Here is a 19,826-nt window from a genome sequence, read left to right as displayed (position 1 = left end):
TATTACATTTTGGGAGTCTAAAGAGCATGAAACATTAAAAGAAATACCAAATTTTAGTTTTTTTTATAAGAACATTTATGAAAACCCCAAGATATCAATGCCACATTTGACATTTATTGAAAATTAGCTGTGATTCCTGGCAGATGAAAATTCAGCCACAAAATAATACAATGACGTGATTTCAATTGTAGAATAAAGTCTCTCTGTAAGCTATATTTTTCCTTGTTTTCTATAATTACAGCTAAAATTGGTCATTGATAGATACATAAGATAGAATATTACTTATTTTAACTTAATAACCTACTATTATAGTTATTTTTTCTCTTATATTTACTCTGATTTTGTATTCCTGACTAAATGAAGAGTGCATCTCAAAAGTTTCTCAGACATTTGTGTTAACATGGAAGTTTAAATGTATTACTATGATTGAAGACATTCTATTTGCAATACAAAAAACTGATGAAGTATTAATTTTAGAAGTTGCTCTTGGCAGATATGAAAACTCAGAAGCTCTTATAAGAACCTCAGAATATTAAAAAATTATGAAAGGTGAAAGATGGTTATAGAAATTATTCTCTTGGTTCCTATGAATTATTTGCAGGTCAAACACCAAGCTAAGAGAAAAAGTAGTAGATATTCAAAGACTGAATGATAACTACCTAGCTGGAAACATAGCATAGTGCACTAATTATCTATGAAAGACTGGAAGAAAGTAGCTACTATTTAAAAAGGAGAAAGTAGGAAAAGACAATAATAAAGAGAGTCACTTAAACTCTGAAAATGGAGAAAATATATCTTTATCCTATACTAAAGAAAAATCTTGAATAAAAAAGTATCAAGAACTGATGCTCTTGTTATGGTACTAATTTAATAAAGCAACTATTTACATGTTTAATATATGTTTAATTTTATGTATATTCCTTAGTTCTGCTGATCTCAGTGACAGTACTTATATCTTATGATTGGGTTAAGTAGTTTGAAAACTGGAGCTATGACATCCTTGATTTAACCAAAATCAATGAAAAGTTTAGTAAATAATTATAAATATAAACAAAACTCAAGGGAGAAATGTCTTGGAAGCAGGCTTGCAGTCTAAGATTCTTGAAATCAAATGCCAATCTGCTGTATCCATCTGACCTATATCAGTTGGTTTTTTTTTTTTCCTACTTTATAACTGGACTTTCTAACCTACAGAAACCTTTTAGTTTGGAATTTAAAGATGTTCCTGGTAATAATATCAGTTTTCTTTAAAAAAAAAAATTAAAAAATATATACATGTATATATATAATGCATGTACTTTAGGTGCTATAAAATAGGAAGAAAGAAAAAGTAAGGATTTTTGCTTTGAATTAGCAAATTTTAAGGACATGATCTAGCATATCCCATATTCAGTGGAGACATAAATGGAGATTTTATTGTTTGAAATGCATTTCAGATGTAAATAAATAGTAGAAATAAAAAGAGTTGAGAAGCACTCCTCCGAAAATAAAATTGTAATTAAATAAGAGGAAAATCCTTTTCTATAACCAGTAATATTTAGAAAGATGAAAGCCACATTTTTCTAGAAGTGAGTTTAATAGAATTTGAAATTGATATTCACAGAGTAGGATTTCTTATTGCCACAATTTGCCAATAGCCAATAAGAACACATTTGCAGTGGCAAGGCTGCTATTGTAAACTTATGCTGTGGGTCCCCAGGGAAGATTCTGTAATTGCAAAGCCACTAACTTCTGCAGTAATTTCAGTTTGCATAGCATAATCATTAACACAAGTGCTTTGGCAGTGCTTAAATCATTGGTAGAAGTTTTATTCGAAAGTTAGCAACTAAGTCACACTGAAACATGAAAAAATCTGAGAGTGTTGCCTTTCATTGCTGCCTAAGAGGTTTACTGGGATGAAACCCAGGAAACCACTAAGAAGTATATCTTAGCTGCTCTTGTCTTGTACAGTTAATAAGATATTATTTGGACAATCCCATAGGTCTGTCCATGAACCCTGCTAGTCTTTTGCAGCTAAATAATAGTAAGGACAAAAATCATGATTACCTAAGGACTCCCAAGTGCAACAGAGACATCAAAGCAGAAACTATTTCATCAGTCTCCTAATTTGAGCATTGATTTTCTTTCCTTCCCCTTGGCAAGCAGTAGAAATTCATCTCTTAAGGAAGTGCAACCAGCACAGCCAAGAAACAGCCATTGTAGATGTCATGTATCAAACCTAAGATTTCCCGAATTTAGAGAACTCAGCAGTGACAAATTTTGTCACGCACTTTGTTTTGTTCCAGCAATGTGAAAAAACAACTCAAAACAAACAAAACAAAACAAAAAGCAAGGACCTGCAAAACTGAAAGTGAAACCCAGAGGAGCTCTGCAGCCCTGTCTCCCAGGTGTCCGTACAGGCTGCATCCTGGATGCACAGAGCTTAGGTATTCCCTCAATTCACCCAGGTTTCCTTGGCCAGAAAAGCTGAGAATAAGGAGAATAAGGAGAAAAAGATAAAGGACTGCAAGGGACACTACAGTGAGCTCCTGTCCAACATTGCAGAAGCAGTTGATGGGATGTAAAGGGTTCTTGTGAATATCATCACATCAGCTGCCAAGCAAAGCTGTCACTTGCAAGTTATCAGCTGCCTACAGTGGTGTGTGTGTTTTGTTTTGTTTTTCTTCAGCCTAAAGCTTGATTCTCATCAGCCTAGCTGTGAGAAAGGATATTTATGCATATTTTATAAGAAAACTGCATTTACAGCACATTTGTTCATTTTTTTTTTATTCTTAGCAATTTTAATGTCAACCTCTCAATGTAAACTTTCTTCTCTCTTTTATGATAGTGTTCAGCCCTTGCTGATTAATTCCTTCAGGTAAAACCCAGTAGACATGTAAATGGTTACCAATGTACCTAAAAAGGGGCTGGTGACTGCAGATGGTTTCTACAGCTAACTATACCAAATGCTCTTTTCTCTGAAACTGGAATCTGGAATATAAAGACATATGCAAGTCAATGACTTTAAGTAATTTTGCCTATCTGACCATGACCAGTGGTTTTCAGATTGTCCTCTGTAGACTTCTGGATTTATTCTTATTACACCTTAAAGCTGGCATACAGATATCTGTGCATGCTCTGGAAACTCTCACGTCTTGAAATTGCAAGAAAAAGTTGAAAATAGCTGTTTTGGTGACTTTGAGCCTCTTGGTCAGTTTCAGGAAGCACCATAAATGGTGCCGCATAGAGACGTGGTCCTCCCCGCCCTTGCTGCATGTGTGTCTGGGGACCAATCCTTGCTGAGCAGGAGCAATCTCACAAAGAAGAAAGTTGTCCCAGGTAAAATCTAGGCTAAATTTCAATAGGTATAAGGGGAGCTGGAAGTCAGCTCTTACGTAGGCAAAGAGCAGATTTCTCTGCAGTGGTAATATCTCTTCTGATACAAATAGCCTTTTAAAATCACAGAGTGCAAGGTAGAAAGAAGTCAGGGCACATGTTGATTGCAGATACTTGTAAATGTTTATTGCATTTTTATTCTTGCCTGTTAGTTAAAGTATGATACTTAGTTTGTTCATCAAGTATTTTAACCACTGGGAAAGGTAGCAAGAGGAGATCCCTGAAAAATAAAAATACATAAACAGTAACTGCTAAAACACTCCTGATGATCTTTTGAGGTCCCTTCCAATCCCAAACATACTGTGATACTGTGAGAGGAAGAGTGTGATATAAAATCTCTTGTACTAGAGCTCAATGTGCAGCAAAACAGAGAAAATCATCACTTCTCAAAGTGGCTTTCACTAATGATGTATTAATCCTTATAGTGTACTTTACAGACTAGGCTTTTTAAAATAAGTTTTATATTTAGAGTTGCAAAGCTAAAAAGGTTGCCTGAGACTTAACAATGATCATCCATCACAAGTTCCAGAGAAGTATCTGCTTCTGAATTTTTTTTTGTTTTCAGGATAATACCAGGCATTTTTTTTGTTTGCATATCACTTCAACATATCATCTGCATAATGCATGTAAACTGAAATTCTCCAATCAAACAGATTTGGGAGTTTCTGACCAACTAATGGCTAGGGGTCAGTTTTATCTCTGAGACTCAAGGTCATGCCAAACACTTGCAGGTAAGAAAGCTCCTGCTTTGCCATGTATCAGAGTGATTTTCTTGCCCCTGTGCTCCAGCTCCTAGGGAAATATCAGACCTTCACACTGAGGTCCCCTGGCTAAACAATGGCATGTCATGTTGCCCCACACTGAAGGACACAACACAGTGTCCATCATGCAGTGCCCCCGTGTGGGTCAGGTCCCAGGCTGCTGGAAAGCATGGGCACAGAGAGGGAAGAAAAGTGGTAAAATGTGGGCTGGATTTGATTATGTTCCCATTTAGTAGGAAAGGTGAGGAATTAACCATGATAACAAAAAATGGGGCTTCAATGTCCTTTCCTAGGAGACAATAAAGGCAAGACTGAGCTGAAGTGTTTGCAGGGGGGAGGAAAAAACAAAAGAGTCTAGTCCTCAGGATGAGAGAGAAGGTGGGAAACTCAAAGCTGCCAGGTAGAGAAATGAGGAACTGTGATCACTTGCTTAATCCACAGTACCCCTACAGAAAGTAATAAGTTGTGTTAGCTGTAAGTGTTGAATACGCTTTTTTCAAATATTTCCCACAATTTACCCATGCCTCCCACAGAAATGTGTATATGTTAGCTTGAGAAAAACTGATGTGATGAGATTTGACATCTCAAAGGGCTTGTTCTCTGATCGGGGAAGAAATGATGCATTGAATTTTAAAAGAGATTTTCAACTGAAAATTTTAATTGGATCTCACTTTTAAAGTGTTTCAAATCCTCTCTGGGTACAATATAGTGCACATTAAAAAAGCCTGTGATATTTTGATGTTTGCTTATCTACACGCTGTCCTGAGGTTTGACAGAACATGGTGTAAATTATGAATAGCATGTGGGTGCTCTGCTGTTGCACTGCAGGAGATGCGGTTAGAAGAAGAATTTAGAGTTCAGCATTTTGTGTCTGTCAGTAACAAATTAAACCAAAGGATATGAATGTATGTCTGCAATTTATTTCTGTGCGAGCTTGTGGCTTGGTCTGCTGTGGGACATTGTCTCTCTGCTTCTTGCTTTTGCAAGAGTGTAAGTGAAAAAAAAAACAGAGTAAAAAGTTCAGCTGTAGTTAACTTCACTAGCACAATGGGTTTTATCCATGTTATTAGTATATTGGATATACTAGAAGCCACAGGTTTCCATTAGGAGTCTGCAAGTAGTATTTTTCTTCTTGTATTACTGTGGTTAAGTACCCAAACTATCAGTGTTTGCACCGATCATCTAAGGAGAATCCATGCTTTATCTTCTTTAACAGTCTTTGCTCAGAAGGATAAGGTGGATATTGGTTTTCCTGCTTTTGAATTCCAAAACAGTATGCTTCAGAGATCATTTTTTTGGTTGTTTAAAATGTGTGATTAAAGTAATGTTGTTCCCACATAACTAATGTTTGAGATGGGATGAGAGAGAAACAAGTGTGTCACACCTGGTAAAGTATGCAGATGAATTGGAATGATTTGAGATAACAATAAATGACAGCTGTAAAAGTAAAAATTACTGGTATAGAGAGAAAACATTAAATTGCATCTATTTAAACCATTATTCATTAAACTGTCTATTTCTGCATAATATAATAGGACTATTATCAAATTCTCACAATTCATGCAAGTAAGCATGCCCATTTAAACTGGAAGATGCTTTGTGGAGAACAGGGGCCTGAAAAAAAAAGAAAAGGTGTCTGCCAAAATCCTCCCTGACTCACAGTCCCTCTGGGCCTCAATTTTATCCTCCAAAAATAAGTAAAATAACCTGATTTTTTCCCCCACTGAGCTGCTATATTAATGCATCCTTTTTGTAAATCCAATAGAAGGATACAAAATGTTCTAATGTTCTTGGGCTTGTTGTTCTGAGCATTTTCTATTTTTAATTCTTGTGCATTTTTAGATGGGAGGTAGAAGTGGGTCATTCCCTACTGATCTTACTATGGAAGTCTTTCCCTTATATAAGGACCTCTAATTCTGCTGCTGCTCTTTTCCCTTATTGAGGGCAGATTTGACCAGTTCTTAGAATAACAGAATACAATCATAGAAACATTTCAGTTAGAAGAGACCCTCAAGATCATTGAGTCCAACCATAACCTATCTCTAGCACTAAACCATGTCCCTAAGAACCTCATCTATGCTTTGGCTGTTGATCAACACCCCCAGGTCCTTTTCTGCTAGGCAGCTTCCCGGCCACTCTTCCCTGAGCCTGTAGTGCTGCCTGGGGTTGTTGTCACCCAAACACTGGACTGGGCACTTGGCCTTGTTAAACCTCATACAACTGGCCTCAGCCCATCGATCCAGATAGTCCAGATCACTCTGTATGGGTTTCCTATCCTCCAGAAGATCAACACTCCCAACCTTGGTGTTTGTCTGCAAGCTTACTGAGCGTGCACTCAATCCCCTCATCCAGATCATTGATAAAGAGATTAAACAGAACTGCCCCCAATACTGAGTCCTGGGGAACATCACTCGTGACCGATCACCAACTGGATTTGGCTCCATTCACCACAACTCTTTGGGCCCGGCCCTCCTCTCTTTAGCCCTCCTTTTGTTGCTGATATATTTATAGAATGAGTATTATCTTATTTATCAGTAGGCATTTATTTTAATACATCACAGTGGCTTCTGCCCACAGGCTATTACTTTGAACTGTAAAATAACTTTTATTAGTATCTCAGTAAAAAAGAAGTTCCTGTTACCAAAGACGTAGTAGCACAAAACTTCAGGAACTCTGACCTGAGAAACCAAACCTAATTACTCAACCTGCAGCTCAACCCCATTTGCTGTTCAACAACAGTTTTGATTAGTAGGACTAGAGGCAAAGACGACCTTTTCCTTCAGTGCTTAAAAAGAGAAGGCAAGAAAGGAAAATGCATGTATACATTTGACACAAGGCAGTGCATACATTGAGTATTACTTTTGTTTAGGGTGTCCTTGAATCACAGAACAAATTTAATGACCAGTAGCTGTTCTCTCAGTGATCAAGTAAATGAACTAAGCAAATTAACTGCTGTGTACATTCCCAAACACTCAGTACAGTTTATTGAAACTGATCAGTTTAAACAAGCAGTAAATTGAGATTCACATCAACTCTACATATTTGGTGAATACAATTAGGGAAGAGACTCCCTAGCTTATGGAGAAGTGAAGCTGGCTTTCTGTACTGACAGAAAGTGAAAATACTTAATGCATCAGCGTTGGTAATTTAAATTCAGTGTTAGGAAGAAAAATCTAAAAGACATGGATGTCTTCTGGAACTCCAGAGAGTGGCACATACATCAGGTCAGCAATCACTGCTGCTAACGTGCTGCATGAGGAGTGCACATTCATAAGTGTCTAATGCAGTGAGAAATAAAAGTTGCAGTTGTCAATGCATCTTGAACTGAAATGAAATTTGGGCCTTGGTGGAGAGAAATAAAAGACAGGCATACTTAGAAAGTAGGAACACACTAAAAAGCTGTCTTACCTCCATCCAGTTCTTCAGCTCCAAAATGATTCCTGTAGAAGAGCATAATCTCTATCTTGTAACACTTGTAGATAGTCACTAAACAAACAAGCAGCAGCAGAATAGCACCAAGCCCACCAGCAAGCTCAACTGTGTACATCAGCTCTGCAAAGAATTACAAAACGCAGTAACAACCACATTCCAAACCAGAGATTAGCAGCAGACCTCGCACTTATGTTAAACATTAAAATATAATAATGAATGGTAGGTTATATACATATTTATTTCATCCTAGAGCCTTTGAAGAAACATCTAATTAATAGATTTTTTATTTATTTAGTATTTTTTTTTTCTGGTACACCACGTGAATTGCTCATTTCAAAAGATAACAATGGCTGGGGATGTGTGTGTGTATGAGTATGTACATATCTATAAGAAATGTTTGATAACTCCCTTCTCTCTCTTTGCAGACAGATCACAGTTTGCTTTACACAGATAAATATTGACGTTCTACTTACAATGAAAGCGGAGGTGAATGCTTCTCTTTTGGGGACTATAATGCAAACACAGGTCCTCTCTTATTCCACACACAAATGAGTTTCGGTCTACTGGATAAGATTACACTAAGTATTTTTCTTTTCAGAATAAAACTAAAATTAAACCCAAAAACAAATAAACAAAAACTTGAGAGATGTGAAGACAAATTATCCAAGGAACCCACTCACATCTCAGTTATGTGTTTATATCCTTGACACAGTTTCCCAGTGATCTGCAGTTTGTCTTTATTCCATACTTTCCCCCAGTGGGGTTGTCTTATGTGTAGTCTCAGCAAACTGATTTGCCCAGTCTGACATTCCCATTCAGATTGTGACCCCCCGGTGTCCCTGCTGCACTCTACCACTACAGATGCACATGATGGATTGAGATCATCACCATGCAGCTCCACTCCTGAGGACATGGGCTCTGGTCAGATGTGGCCACAACTATCTGCCACCAGCAGTATCTTCAGTGGGCACACTTACAGTGCCCAAGGAATATGCCATCATGAACTTTCACCTCCACCAGTCTTAACCATTGCATGCTCAGGGAAGCTCACATGGCTACCCAGCATCTCTTATGTTGTTACTTTTCATCTGCTTATTGACTGAAAACTGGCAATGTTAAAAAAAGAGGGTGGGAGGAAGAAGAGCCTTAGTAACAACGATCCAATTCGAAGTGAGTAATAGATGGCATCTCTTAAGATCACCCATACTTTTCCAATATCACTCAGTTTTCAGAAATGTCAAGAAATCAAATCTTAGACATCCAAGATACACAGTTTGCTGTGCTGGAGAAAGATCAGTTCCATTTTATTTTCACAGTATCCTCTTCCAGTGGGCAGCTTCTGTTTGAGTGAAACAAGATAGTCCTGAAGTAACATTTTTGTGTGTGTGTGTGTGTGGTTATGCAAATGGGTTACTCCAGCACAACACAATTCAATTAGAGAAATAAAAGGTTAGAGGAAGATGTGACAATTCCATTTATTTTGACTGCGCCTACTGAGAATAACACTTTTTTAATTATTATTTTGAGGCAACTGTAAGAAAATTTCATTGCTCTCTAGAAGACACTAAAATTGTAATAAAATAAAATAAAAAGGCATTTATATTCCATGTCATTCTCTCCAAAACTGTGCTGGAAACTCCTTTGTGTTACATATTTTTAAGACCAACATGGTTATTTCAGATTTAGAATACTTTTCTTGTCCAGAGAGGGGAATGTTACTAAAAACACCCAACAACAAATTTTTTGCATAAAGAAGTAATACAGTATTTTAGAATATAAATGGAAATGGAAATTACTCGGCACTGGCTCACTATACCTTGTTTATCATTTTGTACTACAGGTGATACAGCTGTTCAACGGTAGCTAGAAGAAAGGCTTTAACATTTCAGGTTGCTAGGCACAAAATACTCTATGTGCCTGCTGTTATGACTCACTACAGGCAAAGAAAAACTTTATAACTGGAAAACAAAGGTTTTTCATAAATTAATGGTTTTGAGATTAAATGGAAAAAATAATTGCTCTCCGTAACTAATCATGAAATCAGACTAATGCACTGCATCACTTTTGCCATCAGGTCCCTCTCAGTTATCTTTTTCCCTGTAAAACGATCAAAGATTACACCTATTTTTTTACTTCAGTGAAGTCTATCTGAACAAACATGGAACTGTCCTAAATAAAGCAAGCAAAACAAACAACGACATTCTCTAAGTTACCCTGAAATGTACAAGAAATTACCTTTTAATGTGCTGCTGCTGAGCCCACCCTGATCACTTATGAGCACAAGGATAAGGTGGTTCTTTCTTAAACAGATTTGTTTGCAAAGTAAGTTTCATGCTCCATCCATCTCGCACAGCAAGCTGGCATTTTGCTCCATGCTGGATGTCTGTCAGCACGTTTGCTCTTTGTCTTAGGTGCCATTTGTCAGGGTCCAGGGTAGAGGGAGCAGTGATTAGCCCAGCAGACTGCTGCATCCTTACCCCCGGCCCTGCAGATGCCTGAGATAACCCAAAAAACACTGGAAGTGGGACAGCCATGGCTGCAGTGCTGTGGAAGGTGGGACAGACTGATCTGGGCACATAACCACAGTGAGCAGATTGCCTTCAGGCCTTGCACTAGTGTTTCTGCAGGATGCTAAACCGTGCCCCGTGGGGGCACTGGCTGGCTTTGAGCTGCTTCAGGGGTTTTGTGAACAGTGTTGCCCTGTGAACAGAATTACCCTGCGAACAATGTTACCCTGTGTTGTGCAGAACTGAAGGCGTGAGGAGCGGAGGCCTCTTCTGTCAGCCTCTTTAGTCACTGAAGCCATTTCACATTTCTGTGCCTCAGGTTTCCCAACGTGAATTGGGGAGGGTGCGTCTGGCTCCTTCATATGAGGGGTTACTCCTGAAAGGTGGTCTGTGAATGTCAAGAGTGTTGGTGATGTGTATGTCAACAATGACGTAGTGACGGTTAAAGGTAAATTAAAGTGTAACAGCAAGGCTAGAGCGTAAGGCTGCTTTCACAATAACATTTTTTTGTGCTGCTTTATTCTGCTTTTTGCATTGTGATTTGAGCACAGTCTCTGCGGCAGACATTACACTCCCTTTGAAGTCTGATCATTTTTCTCTGCTGAAATTCAAGTTTTCTGTAGTGGCTACACACTAAAAAGATTCAGTTTCAGCACAATTCCACATCAGAGGGGAGAGATGGAAAGTGCAAACCTTTTAAAATCTATTTAGCCTCTGTGTTACATTGCTCAAATTACAGGCCTTGCCCTCCTTAAGGAGCCGGGGCTGAATGTAGAAAATAGTAGAGGAAAATTACTCGGCTAACCCTTAGGGGGATAGGCATTCTGTTAAACACAACAAATGAGCAAGTGCCAGGGAGTTACATCCAGAAGCACAGCAATCATTTAGTTACAGGCAATTAACAATAGTCCTCCAGTAGCAACGGAACAGTTCTAGTCTAAGGGAAAACACATTGATTACTGCAGCAGTAGTAGATTGGTTTCTGAATAAATAGCTTCAATTTAAAACAAGATTTGTTACAAGCATTTTGACCAATGGCTACATTTTTTTTTCCTTATTGGGAGGCTTTGGCCAAGCAACCCAATGAAAAAGACAGCTAATTAAAACAAAGTATGTGTCTTCTCCAAATAACCAGCATGATATACTGGGTAATAAATGCTGTCGTTTTATACTGATTCCACCCTAATTATTAGGCATATTTGTAGGATATATGTTTGATCTTTACTTGGCTTTAGTATTTGATAAACTTCCCTTTGCTGTGTCATGCAGGTAGTTCACTTATCATAGTTGAGTTGTAATAAGTAAGTAAATAAGAGTGCTTTCGAAGATGCATATCTTTTAAGACATGCTTCAGGGACTTTCCATTTAATGATCTGTGATAATTTAAAATTAATCTTATTCTAGTCATTAGTCCACATAGAGCTGAGCTACTAAGAAAAATAATTATATTTCAAACATTCTTTTTTGTGATTTATAACTCTTCGAGGACATGTGATTTATAGCTCTGTATTCAGTTTCTGAGCCTTTTTCAAAATCCAATTACAGTCTATCTAAGGCTTCAATTTTGCAATCACTTACACGGATTGCTTAACTTCACCGACTATAAGTAATCCCTCTGAAGTCAACAGGACTATTCACAGCGCTTCAGGTTAGCACATGCATAAATCTTTGCTATTTTGTGGCCTAAACTCATTTCCATTCTCTGTATGTCTTGGATAATTTAACTTACAAAGCTAGAAGGTTTGGTTAGAGACAGTTCTCAGTTTGTCTAGATACATGTTCATAGACCTCAATTGTTAAGTGAAACATAGAGGTAATGACTATAATTTGGAAAGGGTGTAGTAAGAGACAATACTCACTAAAGCTCTCATAATGACACCTGAGAGAAGGTAAAGAAAGCAGATACTGATAACCAGTGCGAGATTGATGTGTCATAACGTGTGGTTTTGGTTATAAGCAGGTGTGTTTCTTATAAAGGAAGAAGGAGGCTGGCTGACGCAGGAATACTCATCTGAGTCTCATTTCAGACATTGGCAGTAAACAGCAGGCAGAATTTCGATTAGGAAGAAAGAAACTCTCACAGTTTAAAAATGGAGAGGGATGTGCCTTTGCCTTTTTTTTTTTTTTTAATACAGTATTCATTATGGCATGACTGTAACTTTATCTTTCCAAAGTACAGCAAATGGAACCACAGCTTTATACAGAATATGCACATCCAAATGCATATAAATATACGCATGTACATAAATCTATTCTCTATTTTTAATTTTTTTTTTTGGTTGGTTGGTTGTTTCAATGTGCCAAACATAATATGGTTGTACTTAAGGTACCTAGATGACTTTATGGATACTGTTGTGAATAGTTCCTGTACGGGAATAGTGCAAGAATGACAAGGAGTGTAATTGGAAATACACTCAATCAACTGCAGCTGGGGTGTAGAAAAACACATACATCACAAATAGAATCTCTGTGTTTAGATAACAGGCCTGTGAAAAGAGTCGTAATGACACCTTGTCATACATCCTTGAGATTCCTGCAGGCAAAGATCAAAGCAGTGTGGTAAACTGCACCTGTGTAAATCCCTCTATACAGGCTGGAATGAGCAGGGTTGTTGATCTTCAGCCAGGGCTGAATTCTGCAGCGCCTGCATCTCTGCTTGTGTCACTCCTGCCTAGGAGCTTAAGTGCTGTTCTGGAGATCTCCTGGTAGTGAGGAAATGAGGTAACTAAAATAAATTTGCCCTTTGCAATTGCATTTGTGGCCTCTAGTTGTTCTTGTGACCTGCCTGCACCAGTTCTCAGTTAATGATGGATATGGTAAGACAATAATATTTCTGATACCAGCAGAAAGAGATTTGGGATGTTCATTAGCTTAATTAAGAAATAATTTCTTAGCACAAATTATATGCTTTCTGCCAGCATAGGCCACACATGCCTTCAGATGCCTGCAGAGTTGACTTAAGGTGGTTAAATTTAGTTATAGCCTTTAATATGGTTTTCAATGCAGTAGTTTCATTTTTATTTGTTAGAACTATTGCGACCTAGTTATCTCTCTTCATTTTTTAAATCAATATATGACATATATTCCTGATTCATCTATGAAAAAGAACTAGTCGGGTTTGGGATTTTTTGTACATATGTATATATGTATGCAAATACAAGACAGGGGTCTTGTTAACCTATTTATCAGTATACCAGGCAGCACATCTGAGCCTTGATGATATTGCATTTCTCAGTGTTATAAGAATAGAGACAGCAAATTATTATAATAGATGTATATTCTTGCCAATGACATTTTTATTTCTTCTGAGAAGTGCAGGATACCTGTTCCCAGCAGGAGAATAATTACACTGGCTATCTCCAATAGTATGTCAGCTCAATAGAGGATAAAGTTGAAAATAATATAGATTCTGCAACAATACTGAAGTTTACTACATTTAAATACAGAACACTATGTTTTAAGGACAGTTTATACTTCAGGTTGAAGGAAAAAAGTCATTATGATGTTGAATTACATTAATCTCTGGTCAGCATCCCCAAATAAATGAATTGCGTATGACTTAAAACCTTACTGATTAGGAGAGCTTGTCACACTACAGAAATCAGACAGCCCACACAATTACTTCTTCTAGGTCTTTGGAAAGAAATGAATCTGAGAAGCACTTGGAGGTGCTAAAATGTGGGGAAAAATGGAATACCAAGTTCCAAGGATGTAAAATCACAAAACATACTGTTTACATTTTTTTCTGAAGATAGCATTAATGAATAATTTAGCTCTGCATGGATTATGGGAACAATTTGTGACATTTTATTTTAAAATATTTTAATCCTTGCCAATTAAGGTTAGACTTGAACTTAGACATTATGTAAAGAGAAGAACGATCATAAAAGTGGTACAAAACCTTTTTTTTTTTAAAGGAATCTGTTAAACAAATCAACTCATTTGACATTTTGTCATGGGAAAGTTAGATTTAGGCACATACTAAACAATCTGACTAACCTTTTTACTGGAAATGTCTCAGTACATTTTTCTAAAGGATGAGAAGAACCGTAATGAAGAAGAAAATGGTCTTATGAAGAGTTTCTGTCAGGCAGTAGTCTTTAGTATTCTATTGATTTACCGATTTTAGATGAGATTGAGTATAAAAAGAACAGTCACTTTTGGTTGAGTTTGGGACAGGAAGAGAGGCAATATTCTGCTTTTGGCCCTATGTCATGAAGCTCTTGGGCTGCTGAACTTTTGCATTGCCAAGCACAGTAGCAACCTGAAGGCTTCTTCAATGGCCATAGAGGGATGAAAAATCAATTCCCATGAAATCCAATTTCAATTCTGATTCTAAAACCTGATGAGGAGATCGGAAAAGATTTTCCTGCAGTGCAGAATGAAAACAGAATGCTTTATACACTGGAATATATGCATGCGTAGGATCTTGACTAACCAAGTGAGTCAGAGTTTTACAATGGTTTTGCTTTCACTGAGACTCAAGAGATTTGCTAGAATGTTCATGTAATTAGGACCAATTGACAGAAGCTGAAATATACAACTCATTGCTCTAGTATCTCACACAATGAGCTCCCATTCAGGAATTTCAGAAGCATCACGAAGCTTTATGGCAAAGGGAACTATAACACCTGTGGTTTCTTTGCAGAGGTTTGAAAAGTACTAGTTTATTTTCTCTTTTAAGCCTTAATTGTCACTCATCACTACCACTGTGTGAAATCATCTCCTAGTGACTGAAAATGCTCATGACATCAAAAACTTAACTTATTCAAGTCCTTAAGCAGTAAAACAGATTTATACCATTATGTGAATGACACTGTAATTTAAGGTTCTAGTCAGCAATTCTGTTATCGTTAATAACCATATGAGGAAAATTCAGAATTACTTGCTATTCATAATTTGTTATTAAATTGTACAGGAAACATTATTGTTATTTTATGCATTAATAAACGAAGAGTTTAAAGTATGCCTACCTATTCACAGGTTTCCTCAAGATCTATTTCCTATAGAAAATATTAACTTTTTGCTTTATCAAACATATATTCTCACAGGCAATTTCAAACAGAATAAATGTCTTCCTCTAAACAATTTATTTCAGTGAAGGTCTTTTTTTGTCTCAACAGAAATAAAGCTGTTTTAAAAATCCCTCATTACCTTATGGTCAACAAGAGCCATATATGTTCACTGAGAACACCTATGACACAGGAAGACAAACCCAAAACATAAAAGAGGCCCACGACATAAAATTAGACAGCACTAAGAGAATGAAAAGAAAGGGAAGGAGACACTTTTTAAAAAAATGCATAAAGCATGTTACCTGTTCTTTGTTCTGGTGCCTGTCTCATGAAAAATACAGCTATATCATTAAGCTTTTAAAATATTATTAATAACATAAAAAATAATGTCAGGATAGAATTGAGATTATTTTTCCTTTAAAGATCTAGTTGCAGACAAGCAGAAAAGAATTCCCACAAAAATAATCCCACAATTAGATAATAATCTGTATTTCCATCATAGCTGATGATTAAATGAGATTACAAAGGCTGTGATCCAGCATGAAAGTCATACTTTTCAATATATTACACTGTTGAAGAACATTATTTACCCCTATGCATTACATTTTTGTCTACTACATTGATAGACTATTGCTTGTCTTCTTGAATTAGAAACCTGGGAAAAAAACCCACAATTACAGTGTGTGATCCACCCCCTATATCATCTGCAGTATATGGTCTGTCTCTAATAAATCTGTGCTTAGCTGCTGTCAGTACCACTCTCAAAATTAATTTCTAGAAAGTTCCACTAACCGGCTGAAGATTAACCTGTAACTGCTACAGAAGATCAATGATAGCTATCAACAATAAGTTACAAAATCAGCCTTAGATTATCACAGGTAGATTTTTTTTTTTCTCACACAAAAGAGAAAATAACTGGATTATTGTAAAGGTGGTAGAAAAAGATTTGGCCAACAGCTAGAGGAAGGGAATGCAAGTTAAATCTCCTGGGTTCTAATGCCTCTCTTTTTCTGACTATTTTTGGACATCTTTAGTAGGAATGGACCAGAAAACAGAACAGCATTGGCATTGTCATGCTTAAAATGCTCTACTGCCTTTAGCTCTGATTTAAATGCTCCCTATGCACACACTCTGAAGAAATTTAGGAGTCTAAAAATGGTTAGCCAGCTGCACAAAAACATAGATCATAGTTTTTCTCCACTGGCAGTCAGAAAGTAAAAGAAGCTTAGAAGAAAATTTGGGCTCATCTCCCTGAGATGCTGAGCGCTGGCATCTGAGCCAGAGGGATGTACCAGGGGCCCAAGTTTTCTCCCGGTGCTGGATGCCCAAACTTGAGTTCACTTTTCCTGCACAACCGGTGCTGTGTTCTGCTCCCCTCGCAAAATTCCTTCTGGGAAAGGGGAGGCTCAGGGTTTTGCTGATCGAGGGCCATGTCAGGGAAGGAGCAGAAGTCTTCTCTCCCTCACTGGATGTGCCAGTTCGTGGTGGGGATCACCACTGGATGGACCTTGCTTTTGTTTTCTGTGAGGTGAGTGTCTGTCCCTGCTGGGCTGACCAGTGAGAAGAGTGAGGAAGATGCACCCAGGTGCTGGCCAGTGATTTAGACTCTGAATTTCTTCTCCTTTCAGGGCCTGTGTGATTGCAGGCATATCCAAAAGCTCCCCCTGGCAGTTTAAGTTTATGGAGAATACATTGACCAGGGTGAAGCAGCAGTTGCAAGGGTGTTTGAAAGGCTTAAATTTTGTACCCGAATCCGCCCTGCAGCGTTTAGCGCTAAATACCTCTTTTCCCAAGAATACTCTTTGTTCACTAGCAGAGCTTTCTGCTTTTCTGTCCCTCCTGATCCTGGTGATAATGTACCACACAGGCAGTTTAAGAGGGTTGTAATTACTTTTTCAGGTATTCAGTGAACATTCTAGATTCAGCATTCTTCTTGGCTTATACTGCTGGGGAAAAAAAAAAAAAGATCACTAACTAGAAAACCAGCCAAAACTAACACTTCTGCAAATGCCTCAGTGTTCAGGAAGCAAATTTACTTAATTGTTAGGTCCCAATTGTTCTGAGTGAGCCAATAACCAGGAATTAATAAACAACTAACTCATTCCTAGCAGAGACTAAATGTGCATCAAACAAGGAAACCTAAAGCAAAATGTTGTCATGGTGATATACAGGAGACTAAGCAAGCAGTGCAAAGCTCCTCTTCCTAGGAGACCTGAGAGACTAGCTCAAATTTTTAGCTGTCATGGTTAATTTATCATTTCACTGAAACAGTTGTCAACATGCAAAGTATGTAGAAGGTTTGTAACAGGCATCTTTTGTTTTTTGAGGCCACAACAAATTTTGTATCCAAATCACAATTTCAGATGCAGCCTTAGTTAAAGAGGAAAAAAAAATGTGGGAGTTTTTCCAATTTTTAGGTTTTTGCTATTTATAAGGGCAATTAAATATTGAGATTACTGCCTCTTAAACATGTCATCATGAGGCCACATACTATGGTGTGTTTCGCATAGTGATTTCTCTAAGAAAGGAGGCAAGGAAAGTAGAGCCTTGCAAAATTTATGCATGCACACTGTTAAATTATAAAGCCGGTGGTCACAGAACAGACTTATGTATTGTCAGTCTTGGAGCTAGTATGAAAGGGAAAATAAGAACTCACCATGAGCATATGACTTAATACATGTCACTTAATTAAGTGTTGGTTTCAGAGTAATTCAAGCTTTATAAATTCTTTATTTTCAGTGTTCTATACACAAAGTTCATTATTAAAGACAAGCCATTGGATTTCAGTGTTAAGTTTCAGCTTAACTCTTGCTATGGATTCAAATATCTCTGAACTGGGAGCATATGACTATTAGCTGGTAAATTGTTGAGATTCAACTACTTAGTAAGTTAATTTCCCATCTCAGTAAATGCCAGGCTAAGCAGAACATCTGGTTATTTACATCTGTATCTCCTAAGAAGCAATGATAAGAGTTCAGAAAAATGGCTACAAATTAGTTCTATTCAATTATTTGAGATACACAAAAATACCTTCAAATAAATGAGTCACACTATCTTAATTTGTGTCTTCCTTTTAAACTTAGACTTTGTGTGCTACAAGACTAAAACTAGGGGAGTTTGCTTTGATATAAATGGAGATGCCACAAGTCGTTCAGCACTACTGTAGGAACCTGTTTTGCTCACATTTACAAAAAGTCTAAAAAAAGCACAGTAATGACAGCAAAGTACAGACACTGCTCCTGATTATTCTGTGCTCTCCTAAACCAGCAGGATGCTGCATGAGGGTGGGGAGTGTCAAGCCCAGGCATGTGGAGGACCCTCTGGGAGGTTAAATGAACAAAGTGGATCCGAGAACCTCTCTTTGCAAGAGATTCCCCCTCTCTCTGTAATTATCTCTGTGGGAGATGGCTGTGGCCATTAGGCAGGCTGGAATCACGGGATGTGAGTGCTGAGTAGAAACAGGAGGGTCCTCAGAAGTTTCTGTCATACTTCACTTCAGAAATGTTGGCCTTAAAGAAATGTGTTAGAAGGAAGACGTCCACAGTCACGCTGTGCAGGAACTCCCCTGGCATGGGGTTTAGGAGGCATTTCTTATAGGAGTGGAACATATTTTTTTTTAGGCTTTTCTAATATTTTATTTTATTTCTTACAGAAAATTGTTATGGTTGTATTACCTCTATCTTCCTACTTTTTTTTCCTCTCTATTGAGTCTTTATTACTTTTAAAGTTCATGAGTTATTAAATGCATCTTTTATATAACTATAATTGAAAGATGCTACAGTGTTTTTCCCAGTGACAGCCATAATTAACAATCACCTTTCTGTCTTACTTTTGAAGTCGTACAAATGCCTAGGAAAAAAAATAAATATTGCTTATTAATATCTCAGGAATTCAAAATTCATGCTTGCATCCAAAGGAAGCTCTACAAACTGACCGCTCCTATAATGTACCATGAAAAGCTGCATATTTACCCCTTTTATGCAGAAGAATACTGGCGTGTCTGCGTCCATTTCCATTCTCCACATAGCATGAGTAATTCCCCAAGTCTCCTTCTTCCACAGAATCAAGGATCAACGAGATGGAAACCTCCTGTTCCCCGAGATGTTCCTTGAGAACCCTGAGGAAAAAGCAATCACCACCATCATGACATAACAATGTTACTTACAATTCACAACTCTCTGGCTTCAAATTTGGCTATGGTTTAATGCAATCTTAATTAAATTATGTCGTGCCCCTTTCTTCGTCACTTCTAATGAGGAGGTATGGTTTTGTAAATGTTAATGAGAGCTTCAGCTGATTGTCTTCTTTAAGCAGGAGATGTGCACACTGATAATATATTGTTGCACACTCTGATGGAGACTCTGATTGGATTTATATGAAGTCTTGAAATGTTAAAACAGAGAAAAGTGAAAACAGTTACTTTGGGATTTAGGGCCATTCGAGGAGTCTGGCTCAAACACGCCATTTGTGCACTTTCTGAGGCTTTTCATCATGTCACTCAGAAGCATGGTGTTCATACCATGCTCTGAAAAATTATTTATTGGATTTATTATAAAATTTGACTATGAATTACAAATCAGTAGGAAGAACTGGCATACCAGATGCTCCTTTTTCATACAGATGATACATGAAAGACCTCCCAAATAAGAATCTACCTGTCTTCAAATTGCTTTCTTTACCTCTTAGCAAGCCCATCAGTGGTTTTAGAAACCTAGGAAAGCAAGTGACAAATTGTT

The 19,826-nt window shown here is 37.5% G+C and overlaps 1 protein-coding gene across 1 annotated transcript in view; it reads right to left on the bottom strand.

Annotated features, from left to right (window-relative positions):
* Positions 1-19,826, bottom strand: part of IL1RAPL1 (interleukin 1 receptor accessory protein like 1) — a gene marked incomplete at its 5' end in the record, with an annotated part of 642,382 nt that overhangs the window by 7,871 nt on the left and 614,685 nt on the right. Inside the window, 2 exons of the mRNA XM_082065594.1 lie at positions 7,545-7,688; positions 19,062-19,207. Coding sequence (XP_081921720.1) covers positions 7,545-7,688; positions 19,062-19,207 — 290 coding nt within the window. The remainder of the gene's footprint in view (positions 1-7,544; positions 7,689-19,061; positions 19,208-19,826) is intronic.

This window comes from Streptopelia decaocto (genome assembly GCF_964273445.1).
Source record: "Streptopelia decaocto genome assembly, chromosome: 1".
In the NCBI taxonomy this organism is placed as follows: Eukaryota; Metazoa; Chordata; class Aves; order Columbiformes; family Columbidae; genus Streptopelia; species Streptopelia decaocto.
This window is presented reverse-complemented; position numbering and strand designations above follow the sequence as displayed.